The 20,040-nt window shown below is 44.6% G+C and overlaps 1 protein-coding gene across 4 annotated transcripts; it reads left to right on the forward strand.

Annotated features, from left to right (window-relative positions):
• The first annotated feature begins 9,294 nt into the window (after positions 1-9,294).
• Positions 9,295-19,487, forward strand: LOC106574568 (methanethiol oxidase). Of its 4 annotated transcripts, none has more exons than XM_014150556.2 (13): positions 9,312-9,375; positions 15,013-15,069; positions 15,353-15,403; positions 15,542-15,654; positions 15,811-15,996; positions 16,494-16,614; positions 17,189-17,371; positions 17,451-17,632; positions 17,736-17,775; positions 18,005-18,126; positions 18,469-18,561; positions 18,702-18,820; positions 19,226-19,487. In XM_014150556.2, the coding sequence occupies exons 1-13, from the start codon at positions 9,372-9,374 to the stop codon at positions 19,386-19,388; spliced, it is 1,434 nt and encodes a 477-aa protein (XP_014006031.2). In that variant the 5' UTR covers positions 9,312-9,371; the 3' UTR covers positions 19,389-19,487. The 4 variants fall into 4 exon arrangements, with proteins under 4 accessions (XP_045554193.1, XP_014006033.2, XP_014006031.2 ...); XM_014150552.2 differs by having other exon boundaries at positions 9,317-9,375; positions 17,736-17,814; positions 19,226-19,485; XM_045698237.1 differs by lacking the exon at positions 15,353-15,403 and having other exon boundaries at positions 9,295-9,375; positions 19,226-19,485.
• Positions 19,488-20,040: the final 553 nt, after the last annotated feature.

A 20,040-nucleotide genomic window follows, 5' to 3' on the forward strand; every position in this document is an offset into this window, starting at 1 on the left:
GATATTGTACAGTGAGAGACATGGTTGACACCAGATATTGTACAGTGAGAGACATGGTTGACACCAGATATTGTACAGTGAGAGACATGGTTGACACCAGATATTGTACAGTAGGAGACATGGTAGGATTCACACCAGATATTGTACAGTGAGAGACATGGTTGACACCAGATATTGTACAGTGAGAGACATGGTTGACACCAGATATTGTACAGTGAGAGACATGGTTGACACCAGATATTGTACAGTGAGAGACATGGTTGACACCAGATATTGTACAGTAGGAGACATGGTTGACACCAGTTATTGTACAGTGAGAGACATGGTTGACACCAGATATTGTACAGTAGGAGACATGGTAGTATTCACACCAGATATTGTACAGTGAGAGACATGGTTCACACCAGATATTGTACAGTGAGAGACATGGTTGACACCAGATATTGTACAGTAGGAGACATGGTAGGATTCACACCAGATATTGTACAGTGAGAGACATGGTTGACACCAGATATTGTACAGTGAGAGACATGGTTGACACCAGATATTGTACAGTGAGAGACATGGTTGACACCAGATATTGTACAGTAGGAGACATGGTAGGATTCACACCAGATATTGTACAGTGAGAGACATGGTTGACACCAGATATTGTACAGTGAGAGACATGGTTGACACCAGATATTGTACAGTGAGAGACATGGTTGACACCAGATATTGTACAGTGAGAGACATGGTTGACACCAGATATTGTACAGTAGGAGACATGGTTGACACCAGATATTGTACAGTGAGAGACATGGTTGACACCAGTTATTGTACAGTGAGAGACATGGTTGACACCAGATATTGTACAGTAGGAGACATGGTAGTATTCACACCAGATATTGTACAGTGAGAGACATGGTTCACACCAGATATTGTACAGTGAGAGACATGGTTGACACCAGATATTGTACAGTAGGAGACATGGTAGGATTCACACCAGATATTGTACAGTGAGAGACATGGTTGACACCAGATATTGTACAGTGAGAGACATGGTTGACACCAGATATTGTACAGTGAGAGACATGGTTGACACCAGATATTGTACAGTAGGAGACATGGTAGGATTCACACCAGATATTGTACAGTGAGAGACATGGTTGACACCAGATATTGTACAGTGAGAGACATGGTTGACACCAGATATTGTACAGTGAGAGACATGGTTGACACCAGATATTGTACAGTGAGAGACATGGTACACACCAGATATTGTACAGTGAGAGACATGGTTCACACCAGATATTGTACAGTGAGAGACATGGTTCACACCAGATATTGTACAGTGAGAGACATGGTTCACACCAGATATTGTACAGTAGGAGACATGGTTCACACCAGATATTGTACAGTAGGAGACATGGTTCACACCAGATATTGTACAGTGAGAGACATGGTAGGATTCACACCAGATATTGTACAGTGAGAGACATGGTAGGATTCACACCTGATATTGTACAGTGAGAGACATGGTTCACACCAGATATTGTACAGTGAGAGACATGGTTGACACCAGATATTGTACAGTGAGAGACATGGTTCACACCAGATATTGTACAGTAGGAGACATGGTTCACACCAGATATTGTACAGTGAGAGACATGGTACACACCAGATATTGTACAGTGAGAGACATGGTACACACCAGATATTGTACAGTGAGAGACATGGTAGGATTCACACCAGATATTGTACAGTGAGAGACATGGTTGACACCAGATATTGTACAGTGAGAGACATGGTACACACCTGATATTGTACAGTGAGAGACATGGTTCACACCAGATATTGTACAGTAGGAGACATGGTTCACACCAGATATTGTACAGTAGGAGACATGGTTCACACCAGATATTGTACAGTGAGAGACATGGTTCACACCAGATATTGTACAGTAGGAGACATGGTTCACACCAGATATTGTACAGTAGGAGACCTGGTTCACACCAGATATTGTACAGTGAGAGACATGTTACACACCAGATATTGTACAGTAGGAGACATGGTTCACACCAGATATTGTACAGTGAGAGACATGGTACACACCAGATATTGTACAGTGAGAGACATGGTACACACCAGATATTGTACAGTAGGAGACATGGTTCACACCAGATATTGTACAGTGAGAGACATGGTACACACCAGATATTGTACAGTAGGAGACATGGTAGGATTCACACCAGATATTGTACAGTGAGAGACATGGTACACACCAGATATTGTACAGTAGGAGACATGGTTCACACCAGATATTGTACAGTAGGAGACATGGTACACACCAGATATTGTACAGTAGGAGACATGGTACACACCAGATATTGTACAGTAGGAGACATGGTACACACCAGATATTGTACAGTGCCCGTAAAATCCCCTCATATAGGACACCAGAGGGGGTCTTCAAACATAAATATTTGTACTCTATATTGGTTAGAACAAGGCCTTATGTTCTGGTCATGTGGTTGCACTAAAGCTATTGGCCCTACCTAATGTAAAACTATTTTTACAAACTTGTAAACACAAAAAAAAATTAAATGGTGAGCGAGTATAGGCCGTGTGTGTGTGTGTGTGTGTCTACAGAAAGTAATGTGGCAGAAGATGAACCACACACTATTATTCACAACCACACACAACAGGTGTTTGTTACCACACATTCCCCTTCTCTTCATTAAGGAGGTAGAATAACTCTACATGGCTGCATCCCATGTTGCTAGATCATCAACTGGATTCAGCCACGTGACGATTAGATTTTTTCTTGAGGGGATGGTCAGGGGGCCAAAACATCATTACAAATTGACCTCAAAGCCCAAACGGATATAATATTTGACTAAAACATCATTTCAATCCTTGCTTCCATTTGTATACGATCACATATCTCTCTATTATGCGTGGGAATACGTTGGAACAGAAAATGTAAATCACTTGGCGCTGATTTGCTGGTGTTTTATACAGTCTCATGTCCAACAAAGAGGCCTGCGGGCTGCCACTTGTGGAACCCTGCATTACAGGAACTGACAGATGTTGTACGTCAAGACACACTCCAAAGCATGTTTTGTGCCAAAGTGAATAGGAAAATGTGTGGAGTCTAAAAATGACCCAAGTGCAGAGGAGGAATGTCTTACCAAGGAGACAGTCTGCATACCAATCTGTTTTCCTCTGCCGTTTATGTTGTCTTCAGACTACTGGTCAGTTGAGAAGGTGTTATATTTTTCCCTGTTCTCTTTCTATCCACATGGTGTTGTAAAAGTGGACTTTCGCTGACATAAGAAATGGCCCAGTGTGTTTATAAAAGAAAAGTTGTCAACTTGGCTCTGTGGAGCGGAAGACTAACTGTTGTTCCTGTGATCCCCTTCCCTCCCCCACAGAGTCTCTGGAGTCTGACATTGAGTTCTGCCAAGAGGAGGAGGAGGACAAATCCGGGGGGGATGTGGAAGTGGGGAGGTCTGAATGGGTGTTAATGGAGAACTGGAGAGAACCTCTGCTGAGAGGCACCGACTCCATAACCATCCTCGACTTCACAGAGAGCTGCGGTCCTCGCCAGTTCTTAAACAAAAACAGTGACGCTGTCGACTACTTCAACCTGCTCTTTCCGTACTCACTCATGGAGCTCATCGCCAACGAGACCAACGCCAAGGCCAAGACCTGCCAGTTTCTTGGGCAGCGTGACCCGGACTGGGTCCCTGTCGCCGCTCATGAGATCAAGGGCTTCATAGGTCTCAGTATCCTCATGGGCCTTCAGAGCCTCCCAGAGCCTGCCAACTACTGGTCCTGGCAGCACTACGACAACTGCCACACCTTCTTCAGGGCCATGTCCATCAAGCGCTTCCAGCAGATCTCGAACAACATCTGGATGGGTAGTCTGCTCACCTCCATGGAGGAGGAGGAGGGGGAGGGCAGTGGCAGTGACAGGCTGCGTCTCTTCAGACCTATGCTGAGCATCCTTGGCGACTCCATGTGGGAAGCCTACCAACCCAACCGGTGCCTGGCCATCGACCGGGCCCTGCTGCCCAGCCTGGAGACGGAGGCTGGCCAAGCCAAAGGGAACCCTAAGGCCCAACCAGGGGTTTGGCTGCTGTGTGACTCCAAGTCGGGCTACTGCCACCGACTGCTCATCCACATGGGGAGGGAGAAGGAGAATGAGCTGGGGTTCAGTGTAGTTCCCCCCTTAGTGGAGGGACTCCAGCAGAAACACCACCAGCTCTTCCTGGGTAGCTCACTGGCCTCTGCCCCTCTCATGCAGATGCTCTTGGACAAGGGCATTTACGCCTCCAGCTCCTTTCCTCCACCAAGCCCCATCCTCCCCAGGGAGCTGTGGGAGCAGGGTCAGCTGGAGAAGCCTGGCGACTTCCTGCAGAGGCAGTTGGGTCCCCTGCTGGCCACCCGCTGGAAAGACACCAAGGAGATGGGCTGCCTGTCCACCAACGCCGAGCCGGGGCAGCCAGACACAGTGTGGAGGAAGTCTCAAACCAAAGTGGGCGAACTCAGCCCCATCGAGCGGCCCTTAGCCTTCCGACTTCTGCAGGAGAATATGCGAGGAGTGGACATCTGCAAACAGCTGCTTGCCTGCAACCCTCTAGGAGGGCTGCCACTAGACAAGCACTGGCGCAGTCTCTTCTGGTTCCTGGTCAACCTGAGCATTGTCAATGCCTTCATAGTGCTGCGGGAGAGCCGCAAAGATAACCCACCGTCATGGGTGCAGGGCGGACTCTTTACCCAGGCAAACTTTCGCAAGCGCTTAGGGCACCAGCTAGCCAAGTGTGCAGAGAGACAAGCACGCATCCACTCTGAGAATAAGGAGGGACTAGCGAGTGTGCGAGAGGTTGCCCTGCAAGGCAATCCAAATAAACTAAGGCACAGATTGGTTAAACTCACCGCCAAGACCAAGAGATGCAAGAACTGCAATCTGAAGAACCTGCGCCATGAGAGCGTGTTTGGATGCATCGTTTGCAAAGCCAACCTGTGCAAGCAGCCCAGCTGCTTCTGGGAGTATCATGGCTTCTCACCCCACCACTCAGGTCAATCATTTATTTGATGCTTTGTAGATGCACACACAATATCATCTCGTGATACCAAAACACATACAGTATATAATCAATGCCAAGACTAGCTTCATCTCCATGAGTATACAAGCGTCTAAACATAGTCTGTGACTGCTTGACAGGCGAACTGTGAAGGTGAAGGATGATATTAATAATACATTATGATAGGGAAAACAAAGTCTACATAGTTCAACCTGAAACAGAAATGTTTGTTGTAACACTTACATTTAGCTGCGTGCTCTTTCTCTTCAAATCTAAATCTCTTATCCTCTCTTTTTGTTGTTGTACAGGCTCCCCTAATGTTGGATTCATCATGGAGGACATGAGGTACTTTACGAGACACACTCCAGCCGTTTCACCCTGGTTTCACACGATTTACTCCCCCCAAAATATTGTGATTAATTGAGATGTTTTATCAGTCATGCCTCAAATACCACTCATCTTTCTTTCCTGCTTTGTCTTTCTGCAGAAACACCACGGGAGCAGACCGCTTTGACGACAGCAGCGAGTGGGGTCCCTTAGGGCCAGAGAGTGACCTGGACGAGGCAATGGCCCCAGTGGAGGACATGGGCTCAGACACAGACAATGAAGAAATGGAGGTTGAAGGTCTTGGCAAGGACGTTGATGAAATTGTTCATGAAGGGGAGTCTAAACAGCAGCCTGCTGCATCTGATCCTCCCGTCACCCCTCCGACAGCACGCCCGGTGGTAAAAGAACGAGAGGACACCCTCTCTGTGCGTCTGCTGAGGATAGTGCTGTTCGCTCTGTGCTGCGGGGAACGTCAAGCCGCCAAGCAGCTATCCACCCAGTCCAATCTCATCCGGGCCTGGCTGAAGGATAAGGAGAAGCAGCTGGAGCGTGATGGCCGGGGACCCGGCAAGGGAGAGGCGGTGGAGCGCATGGTGGAGTGGGTCATGGCCCAGCGAGAGCAGCAGCTGCCGCTCAACGAGAAGAACCTTTTTCAGAGGGCTTCTGAGATCCACAGCCAGGACGGTCACAGCAGCGCCTTCCGTATCTCTTACGACTGGGCTGTGAGCTTCATGCTGCAGCATCGCCTTGGCTGGCAGGCTGTTGGGCGGACCGCCACGGTCAGCTGCCGCTTGCCACGCTCCATGGAGGACAACGCTAACTCCTTCACCAAGTTCACCCGCAAGCACATCCAGGCCCACGATCTGCCCCACACAGGCATAGCTGCCATGGACGAGCTGTCTATCTTTGTAGACATTGAGGTGCTTGCAGATCCAGCCAAAGTGGACAAAGAAGAGGCTCTCCAGCTGGTGGGAACCAGGGAACCTCTGGTCACCATCTATCTGTCAGCGCTGGCTGATGGCACCATGCTACGCACCCTGGTCCTAATCAAGGGGCAGCTCCCCAAGATGCAGGGCACAGGCCTCCCCAACTCTGTCCTGCTGGAGGCCAAGGTGGAGGGATTCACCAGGGACGAGGAGTTGGCACTGTGGGAGTCTCTGGTGTGGCGCCAACACATGCTGGACCAGAACAGGAGTACCAAAGGTATGCTGATCCTGGACGGCCACCGTGGACACGTGTCTAAGGACTTCCTGACCACCCTTGGTGCCACTGGCACCCTGCCGGCCGTGGTCCCCGCTGGCTGCACCTGCCGCCTCCAGCCCCTGGAGATGTGCCTGAGGCCCGTGCTGCAGAGTTTCTTGCTGGCCCGCTGGGCCCGGCTGGCTGCCGAGGGTGGGGCAGCAGGGGTCACACACAAAGACCTAGTGCAGCTGCTAGTGGCCTGGCTAGTGGAGGCCTTGTCCTACCTAGAGGAACAGCCTGATCTGCTGCGACAGTCCTTCCACCTTACTGACTTGGTCCCTGGGCAGCGGGACCAGGAAATGACCAAGACTCTGGCAGAGACCCAGTCAGAGCTGATGAGTACTCTCAGAGAGGCCCTGCTAGGTCCTGAGGTTCTGGAGCCAGAGTCACCAGCAGAGCTCAAGCAGGAAGACAGCAGGGGTAAAGAGGACATGGAGGCTGGAGAAGAGAGGGTAGATGAGGAGCAGGAGGCTGGAGAAGAGAGGGTAGATGAGGAGCAGGAGGCTGGAGAAGAGAGTGTAGATGAGGAGCAAGAGGCTGGAGAAGTGAGGGTAGATGAGGAGCAGGAGGCTGGAGAAGAGAGGGTAGATGAGGAGCAAGAGGTTAAGGAAGGGAAGGTAGATGAAGAGCAGGAAAGTGGAGAAGGAACGTTAGATGAGAATTACAAGGCAGCTATAGAAATGGACACAACAAAGGATAACATCTTGGAAAAGGTAGAAGAAGAGATGGAGCCGCTGCCAGAGAGCCAGGAGACTGGAGGGTCCCATGAGGAGGTCTCCCCATCTTAGTCCTTCCCTTTCACAAACTCTGAGTTGAATACTGCTCTTCGGTCCTACTCAAGAACATCTGCCGTGTTGCCTTAGGCCACACAGCCTGTGGGTCTTCCCTGCAAATGGCCACAGAAGATTACAGTGCATACTGTTAAAGTACAATTGGTCAACCTTGTAACTTTTTTTTATGTCATCAGTGTGGGGAAACTGAGTGGGGATCCCTTGTTGGACTTGACTGGTTCTACGTTTTGCTTTAATGAACACTGATGCACAACAGACTGGATCCAAACTCCATCAACTGTAAGGCATGTTCTTGTGGTGGAAGTTGTTTTAGTGGTAGAAATCAATTCTAAACAGATCATCAACTGAACACAAAATAATTTTAAGGTGCTATACTGTACATTAATGCATTTTTAATTCAGTTTGAGAATATTTACTATGCCATGTTTAGTATTTTCTAAAAGTTCAATGCCTTTTTGACAGATTGGTGTTGGTTTACAAATTTGCCACCAACTTTTGCTTCCTTGTCCCTTATTGCACTCAAATGACTTTACATACATTCTTTCCTTACCTTGAAAGTAGCCTAATCTATGGGCTAGAGAGACTCAGCCATATTGCTAGAAGGCTAGTGATGACTAGGCCTACAGCTATATAGAGTATTGACTTATAAACAAATGTGATTTGGGTGAACTACCATGTTCTCCTGCCTGTGTCTGTCAATAGATTGTAGTACTGAGGAAGGCTTGACAAGCTTGAGAAATGGTGGGAATGTTGAATTCCTTATGGAGTTACATAATATCTAATGCATTTTGCAGATGTCCAATATGTTCTTTAACAATTATCTGAACTGTACCTCATTTGTCACAGTCATGGACACAGAGATTAAATTAAATTAATCCTTTCTTTTCTGATTTGTCTTTGGTCTGCTCAACACTTCCAAAGAGACATGGGGGATATTGAAATCGTGACAAAGTCAGTCCTGAAGATTCTGAAAGGCACAATCTGGGATACTTCCTGCAGCTCAATGGTCATTTTCATTAATGAAATAGCCTAGGCTTACAATTCTTGATAAAATAATACTTAAATGTTTTATGGGTTTGTAGAATTATCTACTATCATATCATACGGCCTAATTCAAAATATACGTTTGTAATACTCTACTGTTTATGTTTTTGATGTCATTTGAGTCTGTAATGTATATCTTCAAAATATGATTAAAAAAGCAAAGTCAATCTTATGGATTAAGTCCTTACATTCATAGTTGCGTCTAATTTGAAATAGGTTGTTTTTGACTACGGACTGAAACACAACATTGTTAAACCTCCAGACTGTGGCTTTAACCTCACATTCCCCCATATCGAGTTACGCAAGAGATGACCCCTTGACACAGTGTAAGTAGGAAGGTAGCACGAGTTTAATAGACCGTATATCTAATCAGTATGAAACATAGGAAATAAACTGTAAAACAACACTTTAAACGGCATATGTATTTTATAGTGCACTGAATGCAGAACATGTTACCTTGCTTTGCGCCAGAAACGTGTCAGATAAATGTTATGTTGCCGTCAAAGCACTTGACGAAACCGGTTGTAGAAAGTTATGTCAAACTAGAACAGAGGACAGGACCATCGCGCTGGGGTATCTCTTCGTTCATATATTAATGGATAGTTCGTTTGGCATCGCCCTGTGCCCCGGTTGGGCTGGGTTTATGTCATTTTGATCAATCCATTGTCTATTGGTCTCAAAACGAAATAACCACCACCGGGCCATGCAAAACGAAATGCACTCAATACTTATTTCTACGTGCAACGTTATGTTGCCAAAAACACTCCCCTTTCCTCCCTCAATCCATTTACCCTATAAAACCCGCACCAAGCATTGCTCCACTCTCATACCAGCTGAAAGAACCCATAGAAAGCCCGGATTCCTGTGGATACCTCGGACGAAGAAAGTCTGCAAGATGGGTTTGTCCAATCTTCTTGCTTTTTCACTCATTTTCGTAACTTTTAGGAAATCTGTCAAAAAACATAGAAATGGGGAGTGACAAAGTTAATGATTGAATAGCAAAGTCAATCTACTAGAACATAATGCTAACTACTCCCATAGCGTCAACTTTTCATTAACGTAATTTAACCTAGAGCTGAATGTATTGCATTATGTATGTGTGTGTGTGTGTGTGTGTGTGTGTGTATATTTGAGTAAGACAACCAATGAAATATGTCCAGGACCGCTACCTCCGCCTTTGTGCAAGGAGGAGCAGGAGGAGCACTGCCAGAGCCCTGCAAAATGACCTCCAGCAGGCCACAAATGTGCATGTGTCTGCTCAAACGGTCAGAAACAGACTCCATGAGGGTGGTATGAGGGCCCGACGTCCACAGGTGGGGGTTGTGCTTACAGCCCAACACCGTGCAGGACGTTTGCCATTTGCCAGAGAACACCAAGATTGGCAAATTCTCCACTGGCGCCCTGTGCTCTTCACAGATGAAAGCAGGTTCACACTGAGCACATGTGACAGAGTCTGGAGATGCCGTGGAGAACGTTCTGCTGCCTGCAACATCCTCCAGCATGACCGGTTTGGCGGTGGGTCAGTCATGGTGTGGGGTGGCATTTCTTTGGGGGGGCCGCACAGCCCTCCATGTGCTCGCCTGAGGTAGCCTGACTGCCATTAGGTACCGAGATGAGATCATCAGACCCCTTGTGAGACCATATGCTGGTGCGGTTGGCCCTGGGTTCCTCCTAATGCAAGACAATGCTAGACCTCATGTGGCTGCAGTGTCAGCAGTTCCTGCAAGAGGAAGGCATTGATGCTATGGACTGGCCCGCCTGTTCCCCAGACCTGAATCCAATTGAGCACATCTGGGACATCATGTCTCGCTCCATCCACCAACGCCACCTTGCACCACAGACTGTCCAGGAGTTGGCGGATGCTTTAGTCCAGGTCTGGGAGGAGATCCCTCAGGAGACCATCCGCCACCTCATCAGGAGCATGCCCAGGCATTGTAGGGAGGTCATACAGGCACGTGGAGGCCACACACACTACTGAGCCTCATTTTGACTTGTTTTAAGGACATTACATCAAAGTTGGATCAGCCTGTAGTGTGGTTTTCCACTTTAATTTTGAGTGTGACTCCAAATCCAGACCTCCATGGGTTGATAAATTGGATTTCCATTGATTCATTTTTGTGTGATTTTGTTGTCAGCACATTCAACTATGTAAAGAAAAAAGTATTTAATAAGATTATTTCATTCATTCAGATCTAGGATGTGTTATTTTAGTGTTCCCTTTATTTTTTTGAGCAGTGTATATATTGGCACTCGTGCATTGCCTTACAAATGCAAAAGGACTGGATGAAATGGAAGTTACAGCGATATTTCAATTAGATTTAATCATGTAATGTTTCCCTAAATAAGCTGCTTGCTATGTTTTTACTATAGGATACTTTGTCTTTCACACACCATTTTGAATTAAAGTAAAAACTGTTTTCAGCATGGACCTTCACACCTGGTCACACAATTGCATAGGTTTGGTGGTTTAAATCAGTGGTTTGCAACCTTTTTAGGTTATTGTACCACCAAGTACATTTTGCTCTCCCAGAGTGCCCTTGAAGTACCCCCACATTTGCATTTTACCAGTAAGCCTATGTTCTCATGAGTCTTCAAGTACCCCCTGTGGATAGGCCAAGTACCCCCAGGTCCTAACCAGGGGTCCTAGTACCCCCTGTGGATAGGCCAAGTATCCCCCAGGTCCTAGTACCCCTGGCTGGGAAACACTGGTCTAAATGATGCAACCACCAGATTGCCTGCTTCACATTGTGTAAGTAGCCTATGCGTTTGAATGGGGTCCTGTTTATTCTCGTGTGCAGTGACACTAAACTGGGGGGTTGGGGTTCAGTGTAAAAGGTATCTTGCTCTAGTGCTTGTTGCCTTGTTCATCTTAAAGTATCCACTTTATCGTGATGATTCAGCAGAACCACTGAAAAATAACTTTCTATGCATTATTCCATTTTAAATGGAAATGTCCTTTTGACAGTTAGACTGTAGCCTATTTTCATAACAGAGAATTTGGTAGATCCAACAATGATGCAAGATACTCATCCACATTTCTTTGGACCTGCAACAGTCAAACCCATTAAATGAACGCAAGCTGAACTTGTGGGCTTGTATATCTTAGAAGGAATTGTGTTGTGAAATGTTGGACTGGAGACTAGTTTCCTGGAAGATTGCTTGATATCTGTTGTGGTTTCCACATGTTTTTTTCTCACTATTGTTTCTTAGCTGCAACAATGGTTTAGGCCGAAACCATTGTTTGCCATGTGGAAGGAAAATGGCACAGCTTCGATCCTGACTAAAGCAATCGTTTATTCCAAATAAAGGTAGCACTAAATTATGGCAGGATTTGGTACAATAATAAAAAATAAATAAAAACATGAGCTGGCGCACACCCAGAAAATAGTTAGTGTGGAGGTGCTGACTAACGGCGAATAAACTATCAAAATAAAGTCGCACACTCCAAGTATAATCTCCCAGCAATTTAATGGTTATTTACCAACGTTTCGGCATCACTGTGCCTTCCTCATCTTTATTTTGATAGTTTATAGGATTTGGTACAATGCCAAAGACAACCAGCACTCTGGATCAGCAGAGTCCTTCTAAGTTCCACAGATATACATAGACATGTCATTATCTCACTTCGCTCTATCAACAGTAGCCTTACCATTCATGCTAATGAAGCTTATCTGAAATCTATACAGTCTCTGAACGATTGTTGTCTAGACCCAGTCACCATAGGAGTTTAGGACCCTGAGATGGGCTTTAACCATTGTTGTTCTGTAAATCAAGGTTACTGACCCAACCCTGTCAGTCTCTTGTGAATCGATGTCTGCACTGTTGAATTGCTATTATTCTGTAACTCAAGACATGCGTCCAAGTTGGCATAGCCTAAACCACTTTTGATTACCATTAATGTAGTGGCTGTGATTAGGGAGCAGGAACTCTCAGTGGGGTGTTGGCGCTAGAGGTCGACCACTAATCGGAATGGCCGATTTAATTAGGGCCGATTTCATGTTTTCTTAACAATCAGTATTTTTGGCCACCGATTTGCCGACTTATTTATATATATATTTTTAAACCTTTATTTAACTAGGCAAGTCAGTTAAGAACACATTCTTATTTTCAATGACGGCCTAGGAACAGTGGGTTAACTGCCTTGTTCAGGGGCAGAACAACAGATTTTTACCTTGTCAGCTTGGGGACTCAACCTAACGTTAACTAGCCCAACGTTCTAACCACCTGCTTTACGTTGCCAAGGTAAGTTGCTAGCTAGCATTAAACTTATCTTATAAAAAAAACAATCAATCATAAACACTAGTTAACTACACATGGTTGATATTACTAGTTTATCTAGCGTGTCCTGCGTTGCATATAATCGATGTGGTGCGCATTCGCGAAAAAGGACTGTCTTTGCTCCGACGTGTACCTAACCATAAACATCAATGTCTTTCTTAAAATCAATACACAAGTATATATTTTTAAACCTGCATATTTAGTTAATATTGCCTGCTAACATGAATTTCTTTTAACTAGGGAAAATGTGTCACTTCTCTTGCAAACAGAGTCAGGGTATATGCAGCAGTTTGGGCCGCCTGGCTTGTTGCGAACTGTGAAGACTATTTCTTCCTAACAAAGACAGCAGACTTCGCCAAACAGGGATTATTTAACAAAAGCGCATTTGCGAAAAAAGCACAATCGTTGCACGACTGTACCTAACCATAAACATCAATGCCTTTCTTAAAATCAACACACAGAAGTATATATTTTTAAACCTGCATATTTAGCTAAAAGAAATGCAGGTTAGCAGGCAATATTAACCAGGTGAAATTGTGTCAGTTCTCTTGCGTTCGTTGCACGCAGAATCAGGGTATATGCAACAGTTTGGGCCGCCTGGCTCGTTGCGAACTAATTTTCCAGAATTTTATGGAACTATGAAATAACATTGTAGGTTGTGCGACATAACAGGAATATTTAGATTTATAGATGCCACCCGTTAGATAAAATACGGAACTGTTCCGTATGTCACTGAAAGAATGTTTTCGAGATGATAGTTTCCGGATTTGACCATATTAATGACCTAAGGTTTATTAGATTATAGTTAGGTCTAGGATTTGATATTTGATGGAGCAGTCTGACTGAGCGGTGGTAGGCAGCAGCAGGCTCGTAATAGTCAGAGGTATATGGTTTAGAGAGTTAGTCGACGCGTCATAATTCCTGTAATAACTTGCGGCTGAACTTGAAAGGGGTTCCTTCGTTATTTTACCGTTCATGTCTTCCATAGAGAATGTCTTGATCTACTTCAAATAAGGTCTGTGTTTTGTGCTTAAACCTCCTCGGCGTTTTGATACCCGTGTAAATCTCACTAGGTAACGTTTGTCAACCTATTTTAATAAATCCACTCTACAAAAAAAATTATTTGCTTATATTGATCAGAGTTATATCCTATCTACACAGTTATAAAATTGGCAAGGTGGTGTAACCCTAAACCAAACACAGACCTTATTTTAAGTTAATCTAAAAATATCCTATGGAATAAATGAAGGAAACGCTTTTCAGATTTTGCTAGAAGGTGTCAAGGGAATTGTGACTCGCACTTTGGTAGTCAATTCTTACCATGCCCATTATTAAAATAGGATTTCCTGCATATAGAAATTACAGTTTTTGTTTTCAGCATTCATCACAGGTAACTTAAACTCTATTTTTATTATTCAAACAGTTGAGAGTATTTGTCTCCTAAGCAGACTCTTCAGTATTGTTGTCACTTCAGAGGTGTGTGTGTGCATATAAAAAAAAATCATCATCATCATCAATAATAATAATAATCAGCCGATTAATCGGTATCGGCGTTGAAAAATCATTATCGGTCGACCTCTAGTTGGCACCATAGTGGGGAATGACAATTTGTCTTTTCTTTTTTTTTGTTGTCAAATCTTACACACATAATTGGCCTAAAAATAGTTAATATGTAAATATCTGTATGACCTTGATATAGAAAGTTCTGATGTATTAATGAACAGAATCTGCACACTGGTATATTCTCAACAGTGCTCCGTTTATTTATTTGGACCCTAGAGCAAACATTGGCTGGGTAAATAATCGTTGCATTTTTGGGACCATGTTGTGCTGATTTGATTTGTTCTCTGACATTCACAATCATAACATTAGAGATATAACATTGCATTACAGATTTGTACAGTAAAAGTGCATTTACCTACTATTCTGATTGCTGCCAGTAACAGCAACCTTGGGAAAGGAAGACAAAGTGGACAAGTGAATGTCTCCTTTCACACACTCATTCTGCAACAGTTTTACAACAAAAATGTCTCTCTACATGACTTACCTGTGATGAAACTACTAGGTCATTTTAAACATATGCCTAACAACTGTATGACGAATGCATATATGACTTGTAGGTGTGACAGTTTCTGTGGTTGTTACCTGCCATAGATGTCCAGCAGTAATAGTAAACACAGAGATTGCTGTGTGTGGCAGTGAAGTTATTTGGAGAACTCTATGAAAAGGACACTTGCTGTTTGCTTGTGTTTTTCCAGCAACTAAATGCACAGGCTGTGGACCTGGCTACAAAAGCCCACTGGATGCCATGAAGGGTGAGTTGTTTTCTGGGAAACACAAGCTTAGCTCACCCCATGTGTTTTAGGAAGGATTGACATTAAGGTCTAAAGGGCACTTGCCCATCAGACAAGTCAGGACTATTTATTTATTTTTTGGGTTGCCTGAGTTTGTCAGTTGCATGAAAATGTTGTTTACACACACAAATGCCATAAATTGTCTATATTTTACTGGAACTTTGAGGAACCAGACATATCAGTTTTAGGCTACTGGAATTGTTTGCGGTTTGATTCTTTGCGCTTTGTGTTTGGTTATATTCAGTAACCACCTCCCCAGATGGGAAAACCACAGCAGGCTCAACTTACCCCACTGGTCAGTTGACTAGGAAATAGTGCAACCCTTAATATCCATCCCTCTTTGGGATTTGCGGTTGTCATGGTCCTTGTTCTTGTGGTCAGGGAGGAGTGAATGACGGTAGTGCCTCCTGAAACGGGGATCTTGTTTTTGAAGGTCCACGTGAGGAGATTGTGTACCTGCCCTGCATTTATCGCAACACTGGCATCCAGAAACCAGACTACCTTGCCACTGTCGACGTGGACCCCAAGTCTCCTACTTATTGTCAGGTACTGCTGATCTATATCAAACAACCACTGCCTTGCTTTTGATTTTCACACCTGTCGTCAGTGGTCGGTAGTTTAAATACTGAAGAGATGACAGTATTATACATGACCTTTGACCTTGTGGATTAAAGAGTGACCTGGTAATGTCTGCGCGTACAGGTCATCCACAGACTGCCCATGCCCAACCTGAATGACGAGCTACACCACTCTGGTTGGAACGCCTGCAGCAGCTGTTTTGGCGACTCATCCAAGAAGCGCAACCGACTTATCCTGCCCTCGCTCATCTCCTCCCGGGTCTACATAGTGGACACTGGGACAGACCCCCGCGCTCCACAGATGCACAAGGTAAAGGGTCACCCTTCTACAGCAGGTGATGGGTTATAGTGATACTACAGAACTCGGTGACCATGTTGCACAGCTAAGGTTTTTTTTTTCTTCTTCAGAACATCAACAAATGAAACGCATCAAATCCAGTCAACGCCACACAATGTCATACAGACACATCAAATCCAGTCAACGCCACACAATGTCATACAGACACATCAAATCCAGTCAACGCCACACAATGTCATACAGACACATCAAATCCAGTCAACGCCACACAATGTCATACAGACACATCAAATCCAGTCAACGCCACACAATGTCATACAAGGAGCTCCAGCACACGACGAATCAAAAACAGACAATTGAATGTACAGATTTGGTCAAGCCTCGTACCCATCTCTCACCAACAGCCTGTAGCCATCTTCTCAAATATGCATCATTTGTTTTTTAAAGGAAAGTGTCCAAACCCATGCAGGTTGTAATCTGATCTAAACCAAAGGATTGCTTCCTCACAGATTGTGGAGCCCACAGATATCTTCTGGAAGACGGGCCTGGCCAACCCCCACACCACACACTGCCTGGGCAGTGGCCAGATTATGATCAGCAGCTTGGGAGATCCATCTGGCAATGGCAAAGGTAGGAGGAGACAACACGCTGCAGTAGGGGGACAGACTGTGTGTTCTGGGCAAAAGAAAGCAGACAACACCTGATGCTTCTCTCCTTGTCCTCAGCCTCATACAATGTATGTGACCTAGAAACACTTTACTCTGTATCATACAGATAAGAATAGGGATTAATAAAAAACATGCCTATATTTAAGCAATAAGGCCCGGGGGGTGTGGTATATGGCCAATATAATACGGCTAAGGGCTATTCGTAGTCATGACACAACGCAGAGTGCCTGGATACAGCCCATAGCTGTATATTGGCCATATACCACAAACACCTGAGGTGCCAAATTGCTGTTATAAACAGGTTACATACATAATTAGAACAATACAAATGTTTTGTCATACCTGTGGTATATGGTCTGATACCACAGCTTTCAGCCAGTCAACATTTAGGGATGGAACCACCCAGTTTATAATAAGGGACTAAAGGCTCTACAATCTACAATGATAAAGAATACTGGGTGGGGCAAGGGAGTGTCATTTAGACAAGTTAATATTCATTTGGATTAGATGACTGATGCAGGATGTGTTTCTCTCAGGTGGCTTTATCTTGCTGGATGGTAAAACGTTTGAGGTGGTTGGTAACTGGGAGCTTCCTGGTGAGGCGGCACCTTTTGGTTATGACTTCTGGTACCAGCCCCGACACAACGTCATGATGAGCACCGAATGGGGAGCGCCCAAAGCCCTCGCCTACGGTTTCAACCTGGAACATGTCAAAGAAGGTGTGTAAATAGAGGTGATACGTGTGTTTGTATTACACTTGTTGAGAACAATGTTTCAATGCTGCTGTTCTGTCTGCAGGTCTCTATGGATCGAAGATCCACGTGTGGGACTGGACCACTCACAAGCGGCTACAGTCCCTGGACCTGGGGGAGGAGGGCGCCATTCCTCTGGAGATCCGCTTCCTCCATGATCCCGCCGCCACGGAGGGCTACGTCGGTTGTGCACTCCAAGGAACCGTCTTCCGTTTCTACAGGACCCCAGTGAGCAACACATTCATACATAGGAAAAAGTAGAATAACATGTATGATCTCTCTTGCTTTTGTTTTTGGCTGAGTGTCTTCTAAAATGGTACTGTCTCAACAGAAAGGAGACTGGGCTGCTGAGAAGGTTATCCACGTCCCCAGTAAGAAAGTGGAGGGATGGGCTTTGCCAGTGATGCCAAGTGAGTGTGTGTGTGTGGGGGGGAAAATGTTGATGGGAAAGTACTGCAGATTAGGGATACATTTAACACTTCCAGTACATATTGAACATTTGGAATTGGGTGTAGCTACCCGTTCCATAATCAAATGGAAATACCAAATTAAATGGGTTTTCCTGAATTTGATGGATGCTGTGTGATCTGTTCATCTCAGGTCTGATCACAGATATTCTGATCTCCCTGGACGACCGCTTCCTATACTTCAGTAACTGGCTGCACGGAGACATACGACAGTATGACATCACAAACAGGAGGAACCCACGTCTGGCTGGCCAGGTGAGATCACAAGTTTACAAAATGGCGGATTTTTATTATTTTACACCCACCAAAAATGTTTCATCTTACAGGCAATGGTCTTGGACAGAGGTATTAAACATGACAAGTCCATATTTTTTATGTGGATACTTAAATTAATCATCTTCATCAGTCTGCCTATGTGATGTGTACCTGTGTTTGGGTCAAGCAAGTGGCCTCCTACATTTACATGTTGGTCATCTAGCAGACGCTCTTATCCAGAGCGACTTATTCAGTTCATTCAACTTAAGGTAGCTAGTTAGGACAGTCTCCTGAAATGGTTAGTTGTCCACTGACTGTGTTCACATCTCCCTGTGTATTCAGCTCTTCTTGGGAGGGAGCATCCTAAACGATGGCCCTGTCAAAGTACTGGAGGACCCAGAGAATCAGAGCCAACCACCCCCACGCACAATCAAGGTGTGTAAGAATAACAATCTATGCCCAAACTCACGCTTCACATACACTGGCAGAATGTTTGCAGTAGGTCAAAAGTAGGTGTTTAGGTTGCGTTTGTAAGGTGCAGACAACGACTTGTGTGTACATGTGCTCCACACCAGGGGAAGAGGATCCCAGGGAGCCCCCAGATGTTGCAGCTCAGTCTGGATGGGAAGAGACTGTACGTCACCACCTCTCTCTACAGCGGCTGGGACAAGCAGTTCTACCCGGAAATGATCAAGTGAGGACCTGTTCATCTGTCTTAGATTTTTCTATTACTCAGTGGTGTAAAGTACTTAAGTAAAAATACTTTAAAGTACTACTTAAGTAGATAAGTCTTTTGATACTTAAGTATATTTAAAACCAAATACTTTTAGACTTACTCAAGTAGTATTTTTCTGGGTGACTTTTACTATGAAGGCATCTTTACTTTTACTCAAGAATTACAATTTCCCACCACTTTACATGTGGTCAATGCACACAAAATGTCAGTAACAGGTTTCAGTTGTAAGCTACTGCTCTTATAAGTGTTTTCAATATCATGGGCTGCTTCAATAAGATCTTTAACACCAATAGTTAAACACTATCAAATGGAATACTTGACTCTATTTCTTATTTTCCCTTGTCTGTTTCTATCTTTGTTCAGGGAGGGTTCTGTTATGATGCAGATTGACGTGAACACAGCCAATGGTGGCCTCAAGGTGAACGAGAACTTCCTGGTCGACTTTGGGAAAGAGCCCAATGGCCCGGCCTTGGCCCACGAGCTACGATACCCTGGGGGAGACTGCACCTCTGACATCTGGCTGTAAAGTTACGCAGGAGGCCCCAGTTTTCCCCCTCTCATTCCCACCATACTTTACATAGACTTCATGTAACTTATATTAGTTGGAAACGGGTGGGGAAGGAGGCTTACTCTCGAGCCTCATGCCCTATAATGCTGCCTAATCATTGTATGCTGCTTTGCTTTAAATGCGTAATTGTGCCTTAAATCATTATCTCATCTATGGACCAAATGTTATCTGTTCTTTGTTACTTCTAATGCCAGTGGTGAAACTCAGGTTTTAAAAAATTCGAACATATGGAATTCATAGACTAACATCTGATGGCGATGTATAACCTACTGTTTTAAGAATATGAAGATGTTCTAATTTTCATAATTCCTTAATGGCCCGAGTGTGTGTGTGTGTGTTCAGCAGGGTTGAATGAATCTGTATGTCTGGACTATTGATTACTCTTAATTTAATAGTAAAATGGGTGTAGTGAAACATGTTGTTTTACAGGGTTATCCATAGTAGTACAGTGCCCCTGTAGTAAATTAGGGTTCAGTGACTTGCTCAAATGCACATCAACAGATTTTTCACCTTGTTGGTGCAGGTATTCAAACCAGCAACCTTTCAGTTACTGGCCCAACGCTCTAACTACTAGGCTAACTACCTCTAACCACCAGGCTACCAATTCTGC

The sequence above is a fragment of the Salmo salar genome, chromosome ssa02 (assembly GCF_905237065.1).
Source record: "Salmo salar chromosome ssa02, Ssal_v3.1, whole genome shotgun sequence".
Taxonomy (NCBI): Eukaryota; Metazoa; Chordata; class Actinopteri; order Salmoniformes; family Salmonidae; genus Salmo; species Salmo salar.

Coding starts and splice junctions, on each gene's coding strand:
- LOC106574568 (XM_014150552.2), top strand. Junction 17,633..17,735: donor TCCGTTTCTACAGGACCCCA/GTGAGCAACACA, acceptor CTGTCTCAACAG/AAAGGAGACTGGGCTGCTGA. Junction 18,562..18,701: donor CACCCCCACGCACAATCAAG/GTGTGTAAGAAT, acceptor GCTCCACACCAG/GGGAAGAGGATCCCAGGGAG.